Source organism: Ursus arctos, chromosome X (genome assembly GCF_023065955.2).
Source record: "Ursus arctos isolate Adak ecotype North America chromosome X, UrsArc2.0, whole genome shotgun sequence".
Lineage (NCBI taxonomy): Eukaryota > Metazoa > Chordata > Mammalia > Carnivora > Ursidae > Ursus > Ursus arctos.
In genome coordinates this window covers 93,959,469-93,979,078 of record NC_079873.1, presented here as the reverse complement: position 1 = coordinate 93,979,078, position 19,610 = coordinate 93,959,469, and the positions used below count along the sequence as shown (strand labels likewise).

The window sequence follows — 19,610 nt, the reverse complement described above, 5'->3', positions numbered from 1 at the left end:
TGTTGTAAATGTATATTGCAAATTCTAGGGCAACCACTAAAAAAAATTTCTAAGTGTTACTGAGATGTTAAGAGAGGAGAGAAAATTGAATCATAATAAAAAGTTCAATTAAAACCAGAGAAGGCAGAAAAAGAGTGGAAGACAAAATAGAAACCAAGAACAATAACAAAGAATAGAAAATGATCATAAAAATGGTAGATATTAATCAAAATATATCAAGAATAATTTTAAATGTGAATAGTCTAAATATGCCAATTAAAAGAGACAGTAAGTCTGGATAAAAAAATAAACAAGAGCCAACTACATGTCACCTAAAGAAACCTACTTTGTTTTTAATTTTTTTATTTTTCAAAGATTTTAAGTAATTTCTACACCGAACATGGGGCTTGAACTCACAACCCTGAGATCAAGAGTCACACCCTCCTCTGACTGAGCCAGCCAGGCACCCCAGAAACCTACTTTAAATATAAAGACACAGGGCACCTGGGTAGCTCAGTCACTTAAGCGTGATCTTAGGGTCCTGGGATCAAACCCCTCGTTGGGCTCCCGGCTTGGTGGGGAGCCTGCTTGTCCCCCTCCCTCTGCCTGCCACTCCCCCTGCTTGTGTGCTCTCTCTCTCTCAAATAAACCAATGAAATCTTAAATAAATAAATAAATAAATAAATAAATAAATAAATAAATAAAAGACACAGGGGTGCTTGAGTGATGGTTAAGCATCCAACTCTTGGTTTCGGCTCGGGGGGTGATCTCAGAGTTGTGAGATCGAGCCCTGCATCAGGCTCCACACTCAGCATGGAGTTCACTTGAGATTCTCTCTCCTTCCTCCCTGCCCCTCCCGATTGTGCTCTCTCTCTCTCAAATAAATAAATAAATCTTCAAATAAATAAATACAAAGACACAGATAGCTTAAAGGTAAAGACATTGAGAAAGATATATCATGCCAACACCGAGCAAAACAAAGCTGCACTATCTCAGACAAAGCACACTTCGGAACAAGGAAAATTATCAGGGATAAAGAGGGGCATTACATAACAGCAAAAGACTCAATTTTCCAGAAGGCACCAATCCTTAATGTGTACATGCTTAACAACACAGTGTCAAAATACATGAGTCAAAAACTGACAGAACCGCAGGGAGAAATAGACAAATCCATTATTGTACTTGAGGACTTCAACATCCCCTCTGTTACAAACTGACAAAGACAGCAGGTAGAAAACCAGTAGAATCAAATATAATTGAACTAAGAGCACCATCCATAAACCAGATCTAAATGACATTTATAGAATACTTCAACAACAGCAGAATGCTTATCCTTCTCAAGCTCACATGGAACATTCACTAAGATAGACTATATCCTGGGCCATAAAACACACTTCTAGATAACACATGGATCAAAGAATAAACCTCAAGAGAATTAAAAAAAAAAACATTTTGAACTAAATGGAAATGAAAACACAACTTGTCAAAATTTGAGGATGCAAAGGAAATCAGTGCATGGAGAGACATTCGTCACAATGAATGCATATATTAGAAAAGAAGAAAAATCCAAAATTAATAATCTCAGTTTCCACCGTAGGAACCTAGAGAAAGAAGAGCAAGTTAAATCCAAGTAAGCAGAAGAAAAGATATAAAAATCAGAGCACAAATCAGTGAAATTGAAAACAAGAAAACAATAGAGAAAATCAATGAATCCAAAAGTTGGTTATGTGAAAATATTGATAAAAGTGATAAGTATCTGTTCAGGCTAACCAAGATAAAAAGAGAGAAGACACAAATTGCTACCATCAGAAATGAGAGGGGGACATCACTTCTGATTCTGCTGACATTAAAAGGATAATAAAAGCATATTATGAACAACTCTGGCCACAAATTTGATAACTTAGAAACAATGGCCCAATTCTTTGAAAAACACAATCTAACAATACTCATAAAAGAGAAATAGACTATATGAATAGGCCTATATCTATTTTAAATTGAATCAATAATTAATAACCTTCCAAAACAGAAAGCACCAGGCACAAATGGGTTCACCGGGGGAATTCTACCAAATGTTTCAGGGAGAAATGATACGAATTCTCTATAATCTGGTCTAGAAAATAGAACCAAGGGAATGCTTCCTAACTTGTTCTATGAGGTCAGCATTACCCTGGTACTAAAACCAGACAATACATTGTAAGAAAGGAAAACCAAAGACCAATTACTCTCATGAAAAAATGCAAAAATCCTCAACCAAATATTAGCAGATCAAATCCAACAATGTATGAAAAGAAGTATATACTATGACCAACTAGGATTTATCTCAGGTATGCAAGGCTAGTTCACATTCAAAAAGTCAATTAATATACTCCATCACATCAACACTCTAAAGAATGACATGATCATATCATCAGATGCAGAAAAAGCACTTGACAAAATCCAACACCAACTCATGCTAAAAACGCTCAGCAAGGGGCTCCTGGGGGATTCAGGGGGCTAAGCATCTGCCTTTGGCTCAGGTGATCCGTGGGATCGGCCCGCATCAGGTTCTCTGCCCCGCGGGGAGCCTGCTTCTCCCTCTCCCTCTACCTGTCTCTCCCCCTGCTTGTGTGTGTGCCCTCTCTCTCTCTCTCTCTCTCAAACAAATAAAATCTTCAAAAAAACCAAAAAACCTCTCAGCAAACTAGGAATGTAAGGGCAGCTCCTCAACATGATAAAGGACATCTATGAAAAACCTACAGTTATTAACATACGTAGTGGTGAGAAATTAGAGGCTTTTACCCTACTACGATCCGGAAGAAAGCAGGGGGGAGCTCTCTAACTACTCTTATTGAACATCATACTGGAAGTCCTAGCTGATGCAGTAAGACAAAGGAAAAAAGGTATGTAGATGGGGAAGGTAGAAATAAAACTGTCTTTGTTCACAGATGACACGATTGTCTAGGGAGAAATTCCCAAAGAATTGTTAAAAAAAAAAAAAACCAACAAACAAATCTTCCTAGAACTCATAAATAGTTATAGCAAAATTGCAGGGCACAGGTTAATATACAAAGGTCAAACACTTTCCTATATACCAGCGATGAGCAATTGGAATGTACAATTTAAAACACAGCATCATTTATATTAGCACCAAAAAAATTGAAATAAAAGGCATAAACCCAACAAAATATGTGCGATATCCCAATATCTATATGTGGAAAACTATAAAACTCTGACTTAAGAAATCAAAGAACTGAATAAATAAAGAGACTGTCTGTGCTCATGTAAAATGTAGGAGAAAATCTCGGTAACCTCGGCCTTGGCAAAAAGTTTTTAAAATATTCTTTGAAGATGTATTTATTTATTTTAGGGGGAGAGAGCGAGCGAGCATGCGAGTGGGGGGGAGGGGCAGAGGGAGAGAGGAGAGGGAGAGAAAGAGAGAATCTCAAGCAGAGCCCCCACAGAGCCCCAAGATGAGCTTAATCCCACGACCCCGAGATCGTGACCTCAAGATCATGACCTGAGCCGAAACCAAGAGTCAGACCCCACCCGACTGAGCCACCTAGGTACCCCTGGCAAAGGGTTTTGAAATACGACACCAACAGGGGTCTCCATGCTCAGCACCAGGAGTCTCCTGAAGTTTCTCTCTCCCTCTCCCTCTGCCCCTCCACCCCTCACCCCCCGGACTCTCGCTCTCTGTCTCTCTCTCTAAAATAAATAAATGAATCTTAAAAAAAAAATACAACACCAACAGCACAATCCATGAAAGAAAAACTGAGAACTTGGACCTCATTAGAATTAAAAATGTGTGCCCTGGGGGGCGGTCAAGATGACAGAGTAGGAAAATCCTGAGCTCACCTCCTCCCATGGTCACACCAAGGCTGCATCTATGTATAGAGCAATTCAGGACCAGCAGCTCAATTCTTGCACACCTAAAGATACAAAGAAAAAGCCACATCAAGAAGGGAAGGAGGGACAGAGATGCAGTCTGTTCAGGACCCACACCCCCCAGGGCAGTGACCCACAAGTGGGAGGACATCACAGGTGTGGACATCCTCCATGGGGAGCAAGGGTTTAAGCCGAACATCAGGTACCTCCCGCCCTGGAGACCTCCACCAGGAAGATGATCCCATATAATGTCTGGCTTTGCACATCAGAGGGGCATAACTCCCGGGGAGTCAGAGGGCTGTAGAAAACTGCCGCTCCGCGGCTAAAGGGCCTGTGCATAAACTCGGACCCAGCACAGGGGCAACAGCTTGAAAAGCACCTGGGCCTTCCATGAAGATTTACTGACTAATGTTAGGGTATGTGCTGGAGGAGCAGGAATCTGTAGGTTCTTTAGGACAAAAGCATTGTCAAAGGAAATAAAAAATACTTTGAGGCAAATTAAAATGAAAATATAAACTTAAAAAAGTATTTGGAAAAAAAATTAAAAAATAAAGGTGCGCCTGGGTGGCTTGGTTGGTTAAGCGTCTGCCTTTGGCTCCTGTCGTGATCCCTGCTCTCCCTCTGCCTCTGCCTGCCACTTCCCGTTTGCACTCTCTCTTTCTGTTAATTAATTAATTAGTTAATTAAAAAATCTTTGGAACACAGCAAAAGCAGTTCTAAGAGGGAAGTTCAGAGCAATACAAGCCTGCCTCAAGAAACAAGAAAAACCTCAAATAAACAATCTAACCTTATACCTAAAAGAACTAAAAGAACAAAGTCCGAAGTTAATAGAAGGAAGGAAATAATAAAGATCAGAGCAGAAATAAATGAAATAGAGACTGAAAAAGCAATAGGAAAGGTAGTGAAATTAAGAGCTGGTTCTTTGAAAAGATAAACAAAATTGATAAACCATTAAGAAAAAAAAGAGAGGGGACTCAGGTGAATCAAATCAGAAATGAAAGCGGAGTTACCAGTGACACCACAGGAACACAAAGGACTGTAAGAGAGTACTACCAAAAATTATATGCCAACAAATTGCACAATGTGGAAGAAATGGATAAATTCCTAGAAACATACACTCTTCCAAGTCTGAATGAAGAATAAATAGAAAATCTGAACAGGCTGATTTTGAAATGAAATTGAATCTGTAGTCAGAAGACTCCCAACAAACAAAAGTCCAGGACCAGATGGCTTCACACTTCATACCAAACGTTAAGTTTTTAAAACTTTTTAAATTATTTTGTAGTATCATGCCAACGAGAGGGGCTGGGGCATGGGTTTTATCGCTGGAACTAAAGTGCATGTCTACCAGCCATTGGGCAGGTAGCCCAAGGGCTGTTGCAAAGTCGGCTTTTATAGCCAGTAGATGGGAAAGTGTACAGCCTGGTATCCCAAAAGTTAGGGATAGGTTTTCCATCCAAAACTTTCTTCTTTAAAAGATTTTATTTATTTATTTGTCAGAGAGAGCACAAGCAGGGATAGTGGCAGACGGAGAGGGTGAAGCAGGCTCACTGCTGAGCAGGGAGCCAGAAGCGGGCTCCATCCCAGAACCCTGGGCTCATGACCTCAGCCAAAGGCAGGTGCTTAACCGACTGAGCCACCCAGGTGCTCCCATCCAAAACTTTCTTATTAGAAATTTCTCCAAATCCCCACCCCAAATCATATAATTTCTCCTACTCAGTTCAGTCCTTGGCGCTCATCCCATGATCAACTGTTTTTACATAGAAGATATCCAGTAGTGCGGTTCACTTTTTCCATTTACATTATGTTAGCATCTTTCCCTTAAATTCTAAAAAAGGAGATTTCCAATAACTGATGGCATTAGTTTTCATGGTCTGATAAGTTACTTCTTAGGAGGAAAGGCCCAAAAGGCCATCTAGCTACTAGTAGACTGGATTCTGAATTTCCATAGTAAACTCATTGCACCTTCACAAATTAAAGTCAGTAAATTAGTGTTCAAATATTCTTTCTTTTAAAAACAGTATGAAATGAATAGAATAGATAACCATTAACCATGTATTGCTTGAGCTAGTGTATGATGGGACCAGTTTAAGGGGCTGGACAAGAAGGGGCTTACAAATTCCTTTTGCTGGTGCATATTAGTGGAGATGAATTTCTGGGGAATGAATAAGCAGTTTTCTCTGGGCTGTGAGCTTAACTGTAGTGTATCAGGCTCAAATTATTAACAAAGAATTTGCGCCCTCTAAGCTAACTGGGCAAATGCGGCTTAAACATCACAGCTCACCACCAATATTGATAAACCCTCCTTATTTTGTTTGAGGTTAGAAAGAAAAAATTGGGGGCGCCTGGGTGGCTCATTCGTTATGCGTCTGCCTTCAGCTCAGGGCGTGATCCCAGGGTTCTGGGATCGAGCCCCACATCGGGTTACCTGCTCCGCTGGGAGGCTGCTTCTTCCTCTTTCACTCCCCCTGCTTGTGTTCCCTCTACGGCTGGCTATCTCTCTCTCTGTCAAATAAATAAAAAGAGAAAAGAAAAGAAAAGAAAAGAAAAGAAAAGAAAAGAAAAGAAAAGAAAAGAAAAGGAAAGAAAGAAAGAAAGAAAAGAAATATAAGGAAGAAAGAAAAAATAAGTTGGGGGGGGCGCCTGGGTGACTCGCTTAAGCGACTGCCTCCGGCTCAGATCATGATCCCACCATCCTGGGTTCGAGCCCCACCTGGGGCTCCTTGCTCAGCGGGGAGTCTGTTCTCCCTCTACCTCCCCCCCTCGTGCTCGCCCGCGCTCTCTCAAATAAATAAAAATCTTTGAAAAAATTGTGTGTGGGGTGGTATACTCCTACACACAGCCACACACATGCAAACAACGTATATATGTAAAGTTACATTGGCTTTGTTATTCACACGGCCGCTCGGGGAAAGGTCTCCTGTGGCCTCTCGCCCTTCCCTTCAGGTATTTCAACTCGAGGCTAAAGCAATGACTCGTTCTCTAGTCCAGTTTAGATAGGAGCAGCCTCACTCGGGACCGGAAGGGTGAGTGGATCCGGTTGCCCCACGGACTTCTTTACACCGATACACACATCTCCGTCTCATGGGCAGGACCGCCTAGGTCGGGGGAAGGGATTTGCCGACGTACCCGGAACTGTTTCCAAGGTTTCCTCAGTTTCGGGCGGTGGCGCGACGGCGGGTTTGGGACCAGACCAACCGAGATCTTCCTAGGCTCGCGAGAGCGCCCCCTTCTCTAGCGGCTTAGGGGACCCAGCGGCCGCGATGGCTCCGGTGTCGGGTTCGCGCAGCCCTGAGGGGGAGGCCTCGGGCTCCGGGGGAAAGCGTCGCAGTTCGTCGAGGAGCCCTAAACCCAGCAGATCCGCCCGCTCCCCGCGGGGCCGCCGCTCGCACTCGTGCTCTCGGAATGGTCTCAGCCATCAGCTGGGCGGCTTCAGTCAGGGGTCGCGACACCAGTCCTACCGATCCCGCTCGCGGTCACGCTCCCGGGAGCGGCCCTCTGCGCTGCGGGGCAACCCCTTCGCGTCAGCCTCCTCGACCGCGTATTATGGCGGCTACTCGCGCCCCTACGGGAGCGACAAGCCGTGGCCTAGCCTTCTGGACAAGGAGAGGGAGGAGAGCCTGCGGCAGAAGTGAGTGAGACGGGCACTGGGAGTCTGACTTGCGCTTTTCGCTCTCTGCCGGGCGCCCCTGCCTAGCCCTTCAGCCCCACCCCCCTCCCCCGACAACGCCTTTTTCCGCCCGTTTCTCCCCTTGGGTTTTCACTCGTCCTCGGGCCCCTTCTCCCCGCGCCCTGGTGTCTTCGCTGCTTCTGCCTCCTGGCTATGCAGCGGTTCCGTCGGGAGCCTCAGACCTACCCGAATTACAGTTTTCGCTTGGTTGTAGCTGTTTTATTTTGCTTACTTTTTTTTTTCCAAGCGTGCTTTAATTTCGCGCTCGATTGAGCTCTTGGCAAAGGAGACCTATTAGCCCAAAATGAGCAGTGCCTCGCGCTTTGTAGGCGTACCACCGTACCTTGCTGAATGATCACACAGGTTGGAGGTGACAGGACGTGTACAGTGGAAATGTCGTGTAGCCAGTCGGGAAGGCTGGGGATGAAGAGTTTAAATCGGAGGGGAGAAGAACCCCTGAGACCAGATGATTGCATGTGGGAAAAGTGACCTGCTAAACTGTTGATTAAGCTACGTGGAAAAAGGCCCTGTTCGGTGGTCTCAGTGTGACCGTGAAAACCGAGGTCAGGGTGAGATCAGGTGTCCTCTCATGAGTGCGTATTGGAGTGGAAAAGTGGATAGTTTAAGAAGGAGAAAGGGAAAGGGTTATAATTATTATCGTGTAAGTCTTAGTAGCTAATGGTTATTGAGTGTTAAATTCTGTCAGGCGCTGTACTAGGTGCTCTACAGGTCCCCTGTGTATGTGTGTGTGTGTGTGTTTTTAGGATTTTTTAAATTTATTTGACAGAGGGAGAGAACAAGCAAGGGGAGCAGCAGGCAGAGGGAGAAGCAGGTTCCCCGCTGAGCAGGGAGCCCGCCCCCGGGGCCCGATCGTGACCCAGCAGAAGGCCAGCGCTTAACTGGCTGAGCCACCCAGGCGCCCCTACATGTCCTCTGTGTCAAAAAAGATTTTTAAGAGTAGCACAGGCATGGAGGGGCAGGTTAAGATTCCAAAGCTGGGCGACGTCTCCATAAATCTCTTTTTTCCCAAGAATGGGAAGTAATAAAGGATGGCGGTGAAGAGGACGGGCTCCAGAATCGGAATGCCTGAGTTTGAAGCCATGCTTTGCTGTGTAATAGTTGTATGACCTTGAGCAAGTTTCTTGAACTTCTCTGAGCTTTATTTCTTAACCATTTAAAAAGGCTAAAATTGGCGCTGAGCCTTTAGAGTTGTGATGATTTAGTTCCTGGGACATAATAATTAGTCCTTGAGTGTTTGCTATTGGGGTTTCCTGAATGGAAGCAGAAACAATAAAAAACCTACTGAGTTAGGTTGGAGACCTACCTCTCCAAATTAAATTTTTCAGTTACCTCCTGGCTGTGTTCGTCAAAAAGCAACCAGCTTCCTACTGGACGATTCTCATCAAAAGACAACTAATGAATCATCGAGCCTTACATCGGAAACCGGGGATGTACTGTAGGTGACTAACATAATATAATAAAAAATCATTAAAAAAAAAAAAAAGATATCAGAACTTCTTGGGTGAAATTTGCATTTGTACATTTAGAAGATCAATAATTTACCTTACGAGTACAGATGAAGCTGGGGGCAGCAGGGATGAGAACGTGACTGTTCTTACAGCCTGTCATACTTCCCCCTGCATATATAGTCCAAGTTGGGTTATAAGTATAACCCTTTTAGGCTCTTTCTTCAAGTGGGAAACCTGAGTCTAATTCTGCACGATTATAATCTTTTCTCCTAAATAAAGAAGTAAAAAATAGTATATTCAAGCAATCAAACCAGTTTATTTTGTAAGGGGTGGGTGGGTGTGTGTAACAAATGGAATCACAAGGAGCTAAACTTTGAGGAATTGAGCCTTTGTTTTTTGTATTTTGTTTGTGAGCAAAATTAAAAGAAAAAAATGACAAATTTTTCCTGTCCTCCAAGAGTAGATAGAGGATATAGTCCTTTTCCCAAAAAAAGGAACTAAAGGGAAAACAGAAAAAAAAAAACCCTGTTTCTCATTTAGGACAGTTTTTGTCAAATAAAACTTTTCTTTCATTTTCAGAGCTTTCTTTATTTTCTGTTTCTAATGCTTCATTTTTGTTTTCTTTATTAATTCCTGAGTTTCTGAAAACGGGTTTGACTAAATCAAAAGTAGAGATTGCTCTTTACTCTCAAAAATGTATGTAAACAAAGAAGTTATTTCCAAATATAAAACTGTTTGTGTCACATATTGCAGAAGACGAAATGAGCAATTAGGAGCTAGGTCATGCAAGAGGCAGAAGAGATGCACTTGACAACCTTTTAGGCTGTATTTCTGGCCTGGCCTCAGGCTGTCTGTAGTCTGTGCCATTTGATAGTACTATCAAGAACATCAAATTACAATGAGTATACTTAATTTATTAATTTAACTTTTAAAATAGGAAAATAGGACTTAACTGGACTCCTTTGAATTGATTATATATTTAGGAGACCATTTAGCCATGGAGTTATAATTTATATGCCTATATCTTCTAGGAGATTAAGGGAGAGAGAGAGGATTGGAGAATTGGGAGCTCCTGAAGTATGGGGACTTTCTCCAAAGAATCCAGAACCAGAGTAAGTGATTCAAAAAATACTGTTAAAAGATGTAACGTTTGTTTAAATCCAGAGACTATTGTCAAAATTTTTGTTAAATGAATAACTTTTAAGTACACTTTACGTTTTTTTCTTCTTTTTTGTGATTTATGCTATGCTACCCCCTAGAATTTAAAAACATTGAACATACCTAACGATTAAAACATGTTGCTAGTTGATTTTAACATATTAATTGTTTTTTATTTATTTGTTTATTTTTAAAGATCATATTTGTATTAGAGAGAGAGAGAGAGAGCACAGGTAGGCAGAGCGGCAGGGAGAGGGAGAAACAGGCCCCCCAGTGAGCAGGGACCCCGACGACTCGGGCCTCGATCCCAGAACCCTGGGATTATGACCTGAGCTGAAGGCAGCCGCTTAACCAACTGAGCCACCCAGCACCCCTTAATTGTTCTTTTTAAATTGTAATTCAGGGGGGTGCTAATTTCCTATTCATAGAAGGGTTCAGTATTAAGACAAATACATTTATATTATTTTGAATTGTTTTTTCTCAACCTAATAGCAGGTTGCGTGTCACATGTTAGCCTTACAAAGTGATTTTTTTTGAGTTAACAGTTGACAACATGGATGGTAGAGTAGGGTTTTCTTATATATATATATCATTTGCAGATAGTGACAGTTTTACTTCTTCTTTACCAATTTGGATGCCTTTTATTTTTCTTGTCTTGTGGCTGGGACTTCAGTATTATGTTGAATAAAAGTGGCGAGAATGGACATCCTTGTCTTGTTCCTGATCTTAGGGTGAAGCTTTCAGCTTTTTACTGTTGAGTGTGATGTTAGCTGTGGGTTTGTCGTATCTGGCCTTTCTTAAGTTGAGTTATGTTTTCTCTATATTCACTTTGGTGAGAGTTTGTATCTTTGGTTGTTGAATTTTGTCAGATGCTGTTTCTGCACCTATTGAGATGATCGTAGGATTTTTATCCTTTATTTTGTTAATGTGGTATATTCCACATTGATTTGTGGATATTGAATTATCCTTGCATTTCTGGAATAATTTCTACTTTAGTATGGTGTATGATCTTTTTAATGTAGTATAAAATTTGGTTTGCCAATATTTTGTTAAAGATTTTTGCATCTACATACATCAGGGATATTGGCTTGTAATTTTTTTTTTTAATTTGTGGTGTCTTTGGTTTCCATATCAGGATAATGCTGGCCTCAAAGAGTGAGTTTGTTCTTTCTTCAGTTTTTTGGAATTGTTTAAGAAGTATAGGTCTTAACTCATTAAATATTTAGTAGAATTTACCTGTGAAACCGTCTGGTCCTGGAGTTTGTTTTGTTGGGAGTTTTTTGAGTAATCAGTCTATAGTGTAATCTTCCTGATTTGGACGATTGTTATGTTTCTAGGAATTTATTTCTCCTTGGTTGTTCCATTTGTTGGCACATAATTGTTCTTAGTAGTCTTATGATTTTTTTTCTATTTCTATAGTATTGGGTATAACTTATCCCCTTTCATTTTTGATTTTATTTATATGGGCACTCTTTTTTTCTTGATGAATCTAGCTAAAGGTTTTTATCAATTTTATCATTTCAAAGAACCAACTCTTAGTTTCATTGATCTTTTCTGTTGTCTTTTTAGTCTCTTTTTCATTTATTTTTCACTCTGACCTTTATTATTTTCTTCCTTCTGCTAACTTTGGGCTTTGTTCTTTTCCTAGTTCCTTTAGGTGTAAGATTAGATTGTTTATTTGAGGTTTTTCTTGGTTCTCGAGTTGGGCCTGTATAAAATTTCCCTCATAGAACTTCTTTTGCTGCATTTCATAGATTTTGTACTGTTGTGTTTCCATTTTCATTTGTCTCAAGGTATTTTTTTAAATTTCCTCTTTGATTTCTTCATTGACCCATTGTTTGTTTATTTTTAAAGACTTATTTATTAAAGAGAGAGAGAGAAAGAGCACGTGCACAAGTGGGAGGGTCAGAGGGAGAGAGAGAGAGAATTTCAAGCAGATGCCACACTGAGCACGGAGCCTGACATGGGGCTCAATCTCAAAACCCTGAGATCATGACCTGAGTTGAAACCAAGAGTCAGACGCTTAACCGACTGTGCCACCCAGGCACCCCGACCCATTGGTTATTTAATTCCATGTGTTTATGTTTTTCCAGTTTTCTCGTAATTGATTTCTAGTTTCATACTGTTGTGGTCTGAAAAGATGCTTGATATGATTTCAGTCTTCTTAAATTTATCAAGACTTGTCTTGTGGCCTAACATGGGATCAGTCCTGGAGAATATTCCATGTGCACTTGAAAAGAATGTATGTTCTGCTGTTTTTGGATAGAATGTTTTGTGTATTATCTCTTAATTCCATCTGGTCTAATGTGTTGGTCAAGGCCACTGTTTTCCTTATTGATTTTCTGTCTGAATGATCTATCCATTCATGTAAGTGGGGTGTTAAGGTCTCTTACTATTATTGTATTACTGTCAGTTTCTCCCTTCATGTCTCTTAAAAATTGGTTTATGTATTAAGGTGCTCCTATGTTGGGTGCATAGGTATTTACAAATGTTATATCCTCTTGTTGAATTGATCCCTTTATCGTATGCAGTGTCATTCATGTCCTCTTACAGGCTTTGTTTCCTAGTCTGTTTTGTATGATATAAGTATTGCTACCCCAGCGTTTTGTTTGTTTTCGTTTGCATGGAGTATCTTTTTCCATCCCTTCAGTTTCAGTCTCTGTGTCTTTAGATCTGAAGTGAGTCTCTTGTAGGCAGCTATAGATGGGTATTGTTTTTTTTAATTTATTCAGCTACTGTGTGTTTTGATTGGAACACTTAGGAAGTTTACATTTAAAGTAATTATTGATAAAAAAAAATTATTGGTAGGGGGCGCCTGGGTGGCTTAGTCGTTAAGCATCTGCCTTCAGCTCAGGGCATGATCCCAGAGTCCTGGGATGGAGCCCCATCCTCCGCTGGGAGCCTGCTTCTCCCTCTCCCACTCCCCCTGCTTGTGTTCCCTCTCTCGCTGGCTGTCTCTCTCTCTGTTAATAAATAAAATCTTTAAAAAAATTATTGGTAGGTATGGATTTGTAGACATTTTCTTGATATTTTTCCGGTTTTTAAAAAAGATTTTATTTCTTTGTCAGAGAGAGAGAGCGCACAAGCAGGGGGGAGCGGCAGGCAGAAGGAGAAGCAGCTCCCTGCTGAGCAAGGAACCAGATGTGGGACTTGATCCCAGGACCCTGGGATCATGACCTGAGCTGGAGGCAGACGCTTAACCAACTGAGGCACCCAGGCGTCGCTTTCTGATTGTTTTTGTAGTTCTTCTCTGTTCCTTTGTTCTCTTGCTCTCTTCCCTTGAGATTTGGTGACTTTCCTTAGTGTTATGTTTGTATTCTTTTATTTTTTGTTTATCTATTATAGGTATTTGGTCAGTGGTTACCATGAGGTACATATATAACATCTTACGTATATAGCAATCTATTTTAAGTTAATGCCCACTTAAGCTCAAATGCATTCTAAAAGTACTACATCCCTTCACCATGTTTTATGTTTTTGACATCATATTTTACATCTTACTATTTTATGTTTCCATTGACTAATTATTGTGGGTCTAGCTGATTTTACTACTTTTGTCTTTTAACCTTCATACTAGCTATGTAGGTGGTTGATCCACTACCTTTACTATGTGTTTACCTTTACCAATGAGATTTTTCCTTTCATAATTTTCCTTTTTTTTTTTTTAATTTTATTATTAAGTAATCTCTACACCCAACACAGAGCTCGAACTCATAACCCCAAGATCAAGAGTTGCATGCTCCACTGACTAAGCCAGCCAGGTGCCCCTCCTTTCATAGTTTTCTTACTTGTAGTTATGATTTTTCTTTTCTACTTAAAATTAAGTCCCTTTAACTTTCTTGTAAGGCTGGTTTGGGAGTGATGAGCTTTAGCTTATGCTTGTCTGAGAAACTCCTTGTTTCTCCTTCACTTCTGAGTGATAACTTTGCTGGGTAGAGTAATCTTGGTTGTAAGTTTTTTCCTTTTAGCACTTCTCATATATCATGCTATTCTCTTCTGACCTATAAAGTTTCTTCTGAAAAACCAGCTTATAGACTTAGGGTTCCTTGGTATGTAACTAGTTGTTTTCCTTTTGCTGCTTTTAAGATTCTTTATCTCTAACTGTTGACACTTTGATTATAATGTGTCTTGGTCTCTTTGGGTTCATCTCATTTGGGGGTGTTTGCTTTCTGGACTTGGATATCTGTTTCCTTCCCCAGGTTAGGGAAGTTTTCAGCTATTATTTCTTCAAATAAGTTTTCTGTCCTTTTCTCTCTCTTCTCCTTCTGGGACCACTGTAGTGTGAATATTAGTACACTTGATTTTACCCCAGAGGTCCCTTAAACTTAACCTCATTTTATTCAGTTCTTTTTGCTTTTTTGCTGTTCTGATTAGGTGCTTTCTACTACCCTGTCTTCCACATTGTTAATCTGTTCTGCATTCTGTAATCTGCTTTTGATGCCTTGTATTTTTCATTTCAGTTATTGTGTTCTTTGGCTTTGATTGATTTAAAAAAATATTTTCTGTCTCTTTGTTGAATTCTCACTGTGCTCATCCATTCTTTTGAGTTCAGTGAGCATCTTTATGACCATTCATTTGAATTCCATCTGGTAGATCTCTGTTTTGTTCAGTTCTTTTTCTGAGGTTTTTGTCTTGTTCTTTCACTTGGAACGTATTGTCTGTCTCCTCATTTGCGTCTCAGTGTTTGTTTCTGTGTTTTAGGTGGATCAGCTATTGTCCCAGTCTTGGAGGAGTGGCTTTATGCCCGAAGGTGTCTGTGGGGCTCAGCATAAACCCCCGCTGGTCACCCAAGCCAGGTACCCCAGGAGTATCTCTTTTGTAGGCTGTGTGCTCCCTCTTGTGGCTGGTCCCGATTGGTGCAGACTCACTGATATGTGGGGCTGTTTACTGGTGCAGCTGTCGGCTAGGCTTGGCTATGACTACTGTGGGTATGCTGGTGAGTGGGACAGGCTTCTGGCCTGTCTGATTGACAGGCCTGGTTGCAGCTGGTGTGGGCATGCTGGTGTGTGGGGCTGGCCCTTGGCACAGCTGGCTATAAGGCCTGGTCGTGAGCTGCATGAGCGCTGTTGAGTAGGGCAGGCTTTCGGTGCAGCTGGCTGCAAGGTCCAGCTGCGACTGATGCAGATACTCTAGTGTGTAGGACTGGGCCTCCATGGCAGGAGCCCTTGGGTGGAGGGTGTGCTGGTCCTGGCCAAGGATGTCTTGTATGTATGGTGGGTGGGGGCTGCTAGAGAGGAGTGCCAGGCCAGGGTGGGCAGGTGGGTGGGGTGAGTCTTCTTGGGCTGACAGTAGATAGAGAAACAGAAAAAAGGATAAGGGATGGGACGGGGCTCTCCTGGTTGAGTAGAGGGGCCTAGGAGGTCCTGCCCCACGGGACGCCAGGGGTCCTGTCCAGGGTGCTGGGACGTAGGCAGAGCAGAGCAGCTGACCGGGCGCTGAGCCCAGGAAAGCCTGCGGAGGGTGGTGCGGGCTGCAGGCTGGGGAGCTGACAACAGTGACGGCGGTGTGCCTCTTTGCCCTCAGTCTGTTGGCCGGGCAAAGATTTTATGAATTGAGGAAATCTGGTCCTAGTTCGTCTAAACATCCATTGTCCCCAGTGTCTAGACTGTTCAGGTAGTGTCCAGTGCTTCGGCTTCCTCCCGTCCCAGCAAGACAAGCCACAGGCTCCTGGGCCCTCCATGCCCAGGCCTCGCTCACAATGCCACCTTTCTCACTATGACGAGGTTTCAGAAGAGGAATGACCCTTGAGTCATTCTTAAAGGAAAGCTCTTGTTGAAAGATCCAGCACGGCCCTGTGCATTAGTTACTTACTCTCTGTTGAAGATGGGCTGTTCAGAATGGGGGCTGTATCCCATCAGCAGGACTTTTGAATGATACTGAGCTTCCCCCATCAGTAGGGTGACACCTGCCTAGCGACTAGGGGTTAGTGGCAGCCCGACGGCTGCTGGTCAGCTGTGAGGACACACACAACCCAGGCGTCAGAGTCACAGCAGGGCCAGAGAGCAGTGCCTCAGCTGCACATGCTGCTGAGGACGGGAAGAGTAATATGGCAGTTGGGAGCCCAGAGTCCAAGCATGGAGCCGGGACAGAGCCTGGCACATCGTGGGTGCTGTCTCGGGGTGAGCTGCAGGGAGGCCCGTGGCGGTAACTTCCCTAAGCTGTTTTAGCAAGAAGGAACTAGCTTCCCTGATGCAGTTTCCAACCTGAAGGGCATAGAGAGTAGCCTGCTGTGTTTTGTCCTCTATGACATTCGATGCTCAATGTACTAAAATGTCCTTTTTTGCTCTCTGATTGAAGGTTTGGTTTAAGAATAGGAGGGTCAGGGGCGCCTGGGTGGCACAGCGGTTAAGCGTCTGCCTTCGGCTCAGGGCGTGATCCCGACGCGTTGTAGGATCGAGCCCCACATCAGGCTCCTCTGCTATGAGCCTGCTTCTTCCTCTCCCACTCCCCCTGCTTGTGTTCCCTCTCTCGCTGGCTGTCTCTATCTCCGTCAAATAAATAAATAAAATCTTAAAAAAAAAAAAAAAAGAATAGGAGGGTCAAGTGGAGAAGACCCCAGAGGGCACTGAGGTTCAGAAACACGCCCCCGGTGGCCCTGGTCCCTCCCGTCGTCATTAACTTGGGTGGACCCTGCCATGCCGTCCTCATTCCGGAGCCGGAGTGCGTATGGGTTCTTCAGGAGCCACCGCTGCTGGGGCCACCTCAGCAGCCCATGCCTCTCTTTCCTGTTGTCTTCTTGCCTCCCCTGCCCTGGCTTCCTCCACCTTTCCCTCCGTGCGGCTGCCCTCCTGTGGTCGCTCCCGGTCTCCTACCGTCGGTGGCTCTCTTGTGAGCCCTTTGCCCACACAATGGCCTCGGCGGCGGTTTTTTCCCACGGTGCTTTTGAGCGCATTCCCGTTCTGTGTCGCTCAGGGTTAAGAGCAGTTCCCGAAACGCCCGCGAAATGTACTCGAGAGAAGGGCAAATTCACGGACCCTCTCTTTGGGGGCACTTGTAGTCTTTTCAATAAAGTTCTGAATTTATTCTCTGTGTATTTGTTTTGCGTGTGGTACGGGGTGAGTGCACGTGATGGACGGTGCCGCTCCTCCAGGAAGGCAAGGAGGCCTGCTTTCGTGCAGCCGCGTCCCTGAGCCCCCATCAGGAGGCCACGGCCATCTCCGAAGTTCCCCAAGTGCCCACGCAGTCGGCTTACGAGGAGCCACCCTGTCCTGCAGCACCCCATCTTTCCCCGGCCCTCCCCCCCCCCCCCCCCCGTGCCCCAGCGGGACCGCGCCGCCGTGCAAGACCGGGTGGCGTCAGCCTCTAGGGAGAGAACAGTGTGCTTCCAGGCGGGGCTGAGTCCCAGTCCCGGCGAGGAGCTGAGGCCCACCCGGGCACTGGAAGGGACACTTGCAAGGGGCTACTCACAGGGCTCCCGGAGAAGCGGCAGCCGCGCGTGCTGCTGGTGCTCGCCCAGGGGTGTCCGATGCCGGCCCTTTGGGTGGAGGAGACGCGCAGACCGCATTCCGGCGGGAGGGTCCTGCGTCTGCAAAGGTACCACGAGAGGGGCCCCTCTTCGAGGCCAGCGCTGGGCTCTGTGTCCTCCCTTTCGCCCCTCCCCAGAGGCCGAGGGCCCAGCATCGCTCGGTCGTCAGCTCCAGCCGCCCGGCAGCTTTCGGCGAGATCGTGCCCGGGGCCGGTGGTCCGTGCGTGCAGTGGTTCCAAGTCCGCGGCGGAGAAAGACGTGGGTTTTTGTCCTCTGGGACTCGGGGAGGGAGAGGGGCTCCTGCAGAACCTAGGCCCTGTACCTGTTGCCCGATCGGGTTATTTACACTGGCACACAGCACCCTTCTTGTTGCCAGGACGACCCCAGCCCTGGGGACGAGTTTTGCCGGTGCACCCAAAATGTCTCCCCCGGTCCCCCAAGTTTGGGTTGTGGCGGCGCAGTGGCTTCTGTGAGCCGAGGCGTCCTCGGTCTCCCGTGTCCACGATCGGGTGGCCCCCTCCTGCGGTAGCAGTGGTTCCGGGGTGTTGCCTCGGGGTGGGGGAAGCGTAGCGTTTCTTCGAAGCTCCCCCCTAGCCCTGCGAAGCTGCGGGCTTTCTGCGTAGCCGCGGCTGTGACTCGCCCCCTTCCTCCCTGCAGAGACCTGGGTGGCCTCAGCCCTTAGCTGTGGGCTCTGGGCCCCGTCCTACATCTCCCTCTCAAGGTGTGTTCTCGGGAGCCGTCCGGGCATCATCTTCGCGTCGGATTCCAGGATCTTTGCTTGTAGAAAGCAATTTTTTTTTTAAGAGTATGGAATGTTTTAGTACACTTGCCTGGTAATACAAATCAGTAATTACGATAGCCAAATCTCTGTATCATATATATTTAATATATTAAATAACACAATACTAAAATAACCCCTACCTTCAAAAAATATGGATTCATTTTTCATGTCATCAAATACAATGCTCATATGAGAGTGTAATGAAACTTAATAATCTGTTCAGGTGCTAAGGGACAAGGCTAAGCAGTAAATTAATACTTTTAAATAAAGCAGAATAGTTTCCTTTTTGAGTTTGATAAGCCAAAGACTATCAAGGACTATTTAGAACCTGAATATAATACAGTGGCTATGAAATTATATAGGGAATTTGATGAGAAACAGGCATTTCTTTTTTTCTACTTTTTGTCAGTTAGCAAGTGAATGGAAAACTTTTAACCATAACATTCGTTTCCTTTTTCAGAGCGTCAAGAACCACCTCTGCAGCCTGCCTTGCTAAGGTTACTGCATAATCCTTGCATTCCTGCCATCCATTATCCACCTTCTCAAATTGGAGGGTTTCAGAGTCACTAGGCTACTGTCTAGATCTGCAGCCTAAATATCAGTTTTTGAAACCACTTCCTGGTATGTTCCTTGATGGAGATTAATGTATTCTTTTTCTTTGTGTATTTTAGTAATGTCAGATGCTAGAGTTAGACTGGGTATTTTAAATTTAATTCAATTTTTAAATATTATTCTCAAAACATAGTTGATATACAAAGTTATATTAGTTTCAGGTGCACAGTATAGTGATTCAATAATTGTATATTCTGTGCTGAGAAACTGGCTGTTTTTAATTGTAATATCTGAATTGATGGGTCCTCTGGCTTTGATCGTCTCATCACTATCCTAAGAGATTTAACTACCAGGAGACCTCAGATGGAGTGGTGACTTGATACGGGTCATATTTTTCGTGCTCATTTAGAGTCTTACTTGCATGATCTGCATTAATTTCAGTATAAAAAGCTTAAGGCCAAACGTAGCATATGGTTTTAGGCTCTAGTAGATCTTGAAATTGGGATATCAGATCTTATTTTTCTACCAGGAAAAAAATATCAACAAGCCTTCCGCAATTCAAAATTGGAAACAAATTTTAGGAAAAATGAAAAGTATAAAAGGATTAATTACCAAATTTTAGATTTAGCTCCTTTATACCTTAAGCCTTTTCGTCTCAATATTTATTCTATT

General features: G+C 43.7%; 1 protein-coding gene and 1 long non-coding RNA gene across 3 annotated transcripts in view; one reads left to right on the top strand and one right to left on the bottom strand.

The window, feature by feature from the left end:
• LOC125281835 (uncharacterized) overlaps positions 1-6,852 on the bottom strand; it is a 358,739-nt gene extending 351,887 nt beyond the window's left edge. For both annotated transcript variants that reach the window (XR_008960065.1, XR_008960067.1), the window contains exons 1-3: positions 6,723-6,852; positions 6,272-6,348; positions 3,814-3,887 (exon numbers count right to left, since the gene is read on the bottom strand). This is a non-coding gene — a long non-coding RNA (uncharacterized LOC125281835). The remainder of the gene's footprint in view (positions 1-3,813; positions 3,888-6,271; positions 6,349-6,722) is intronic.
• A 121-nt stretch (positions 6,853-6,973) lies between these two features.
• The window catches only part of LOC125281831 (NF-kappa-B-activating protein-like), a 30,485-nt gene continuing 17,848 nt past the window's right edge, over positions 6,974-19,610 (top strand). Inside the window, exons 1-6 of the mRNA XM_057313945.1 lie at positions 6,974-7,474; positions 8,860-8,973; positions 10,014-10,094; positions 17,743-17,863; positions 18,263-18,326; positions 18,847-19,007. Of these exons, the coding sequence (XP_057169928.1) occupies positions 7,107-7,474; positions 8,860-8,973; positions 10,014-10,094; positions 17,743-17,863; positions 18,263-18,326; positions 18,847-18,956 (858 nt within the window). The 5' untranslated portion in view covers positions 6,974-7,106 and the 3' untranslated portion in view covers positions 18,957-19,007. The remainder of the gene's footprint in view (positions 7,475-8,859; positions 8,974-10,013; positions 10,095-17,742; positions 17,864-18,262; positions 18,327-18,846; positions 19,008-19,610) is intronic.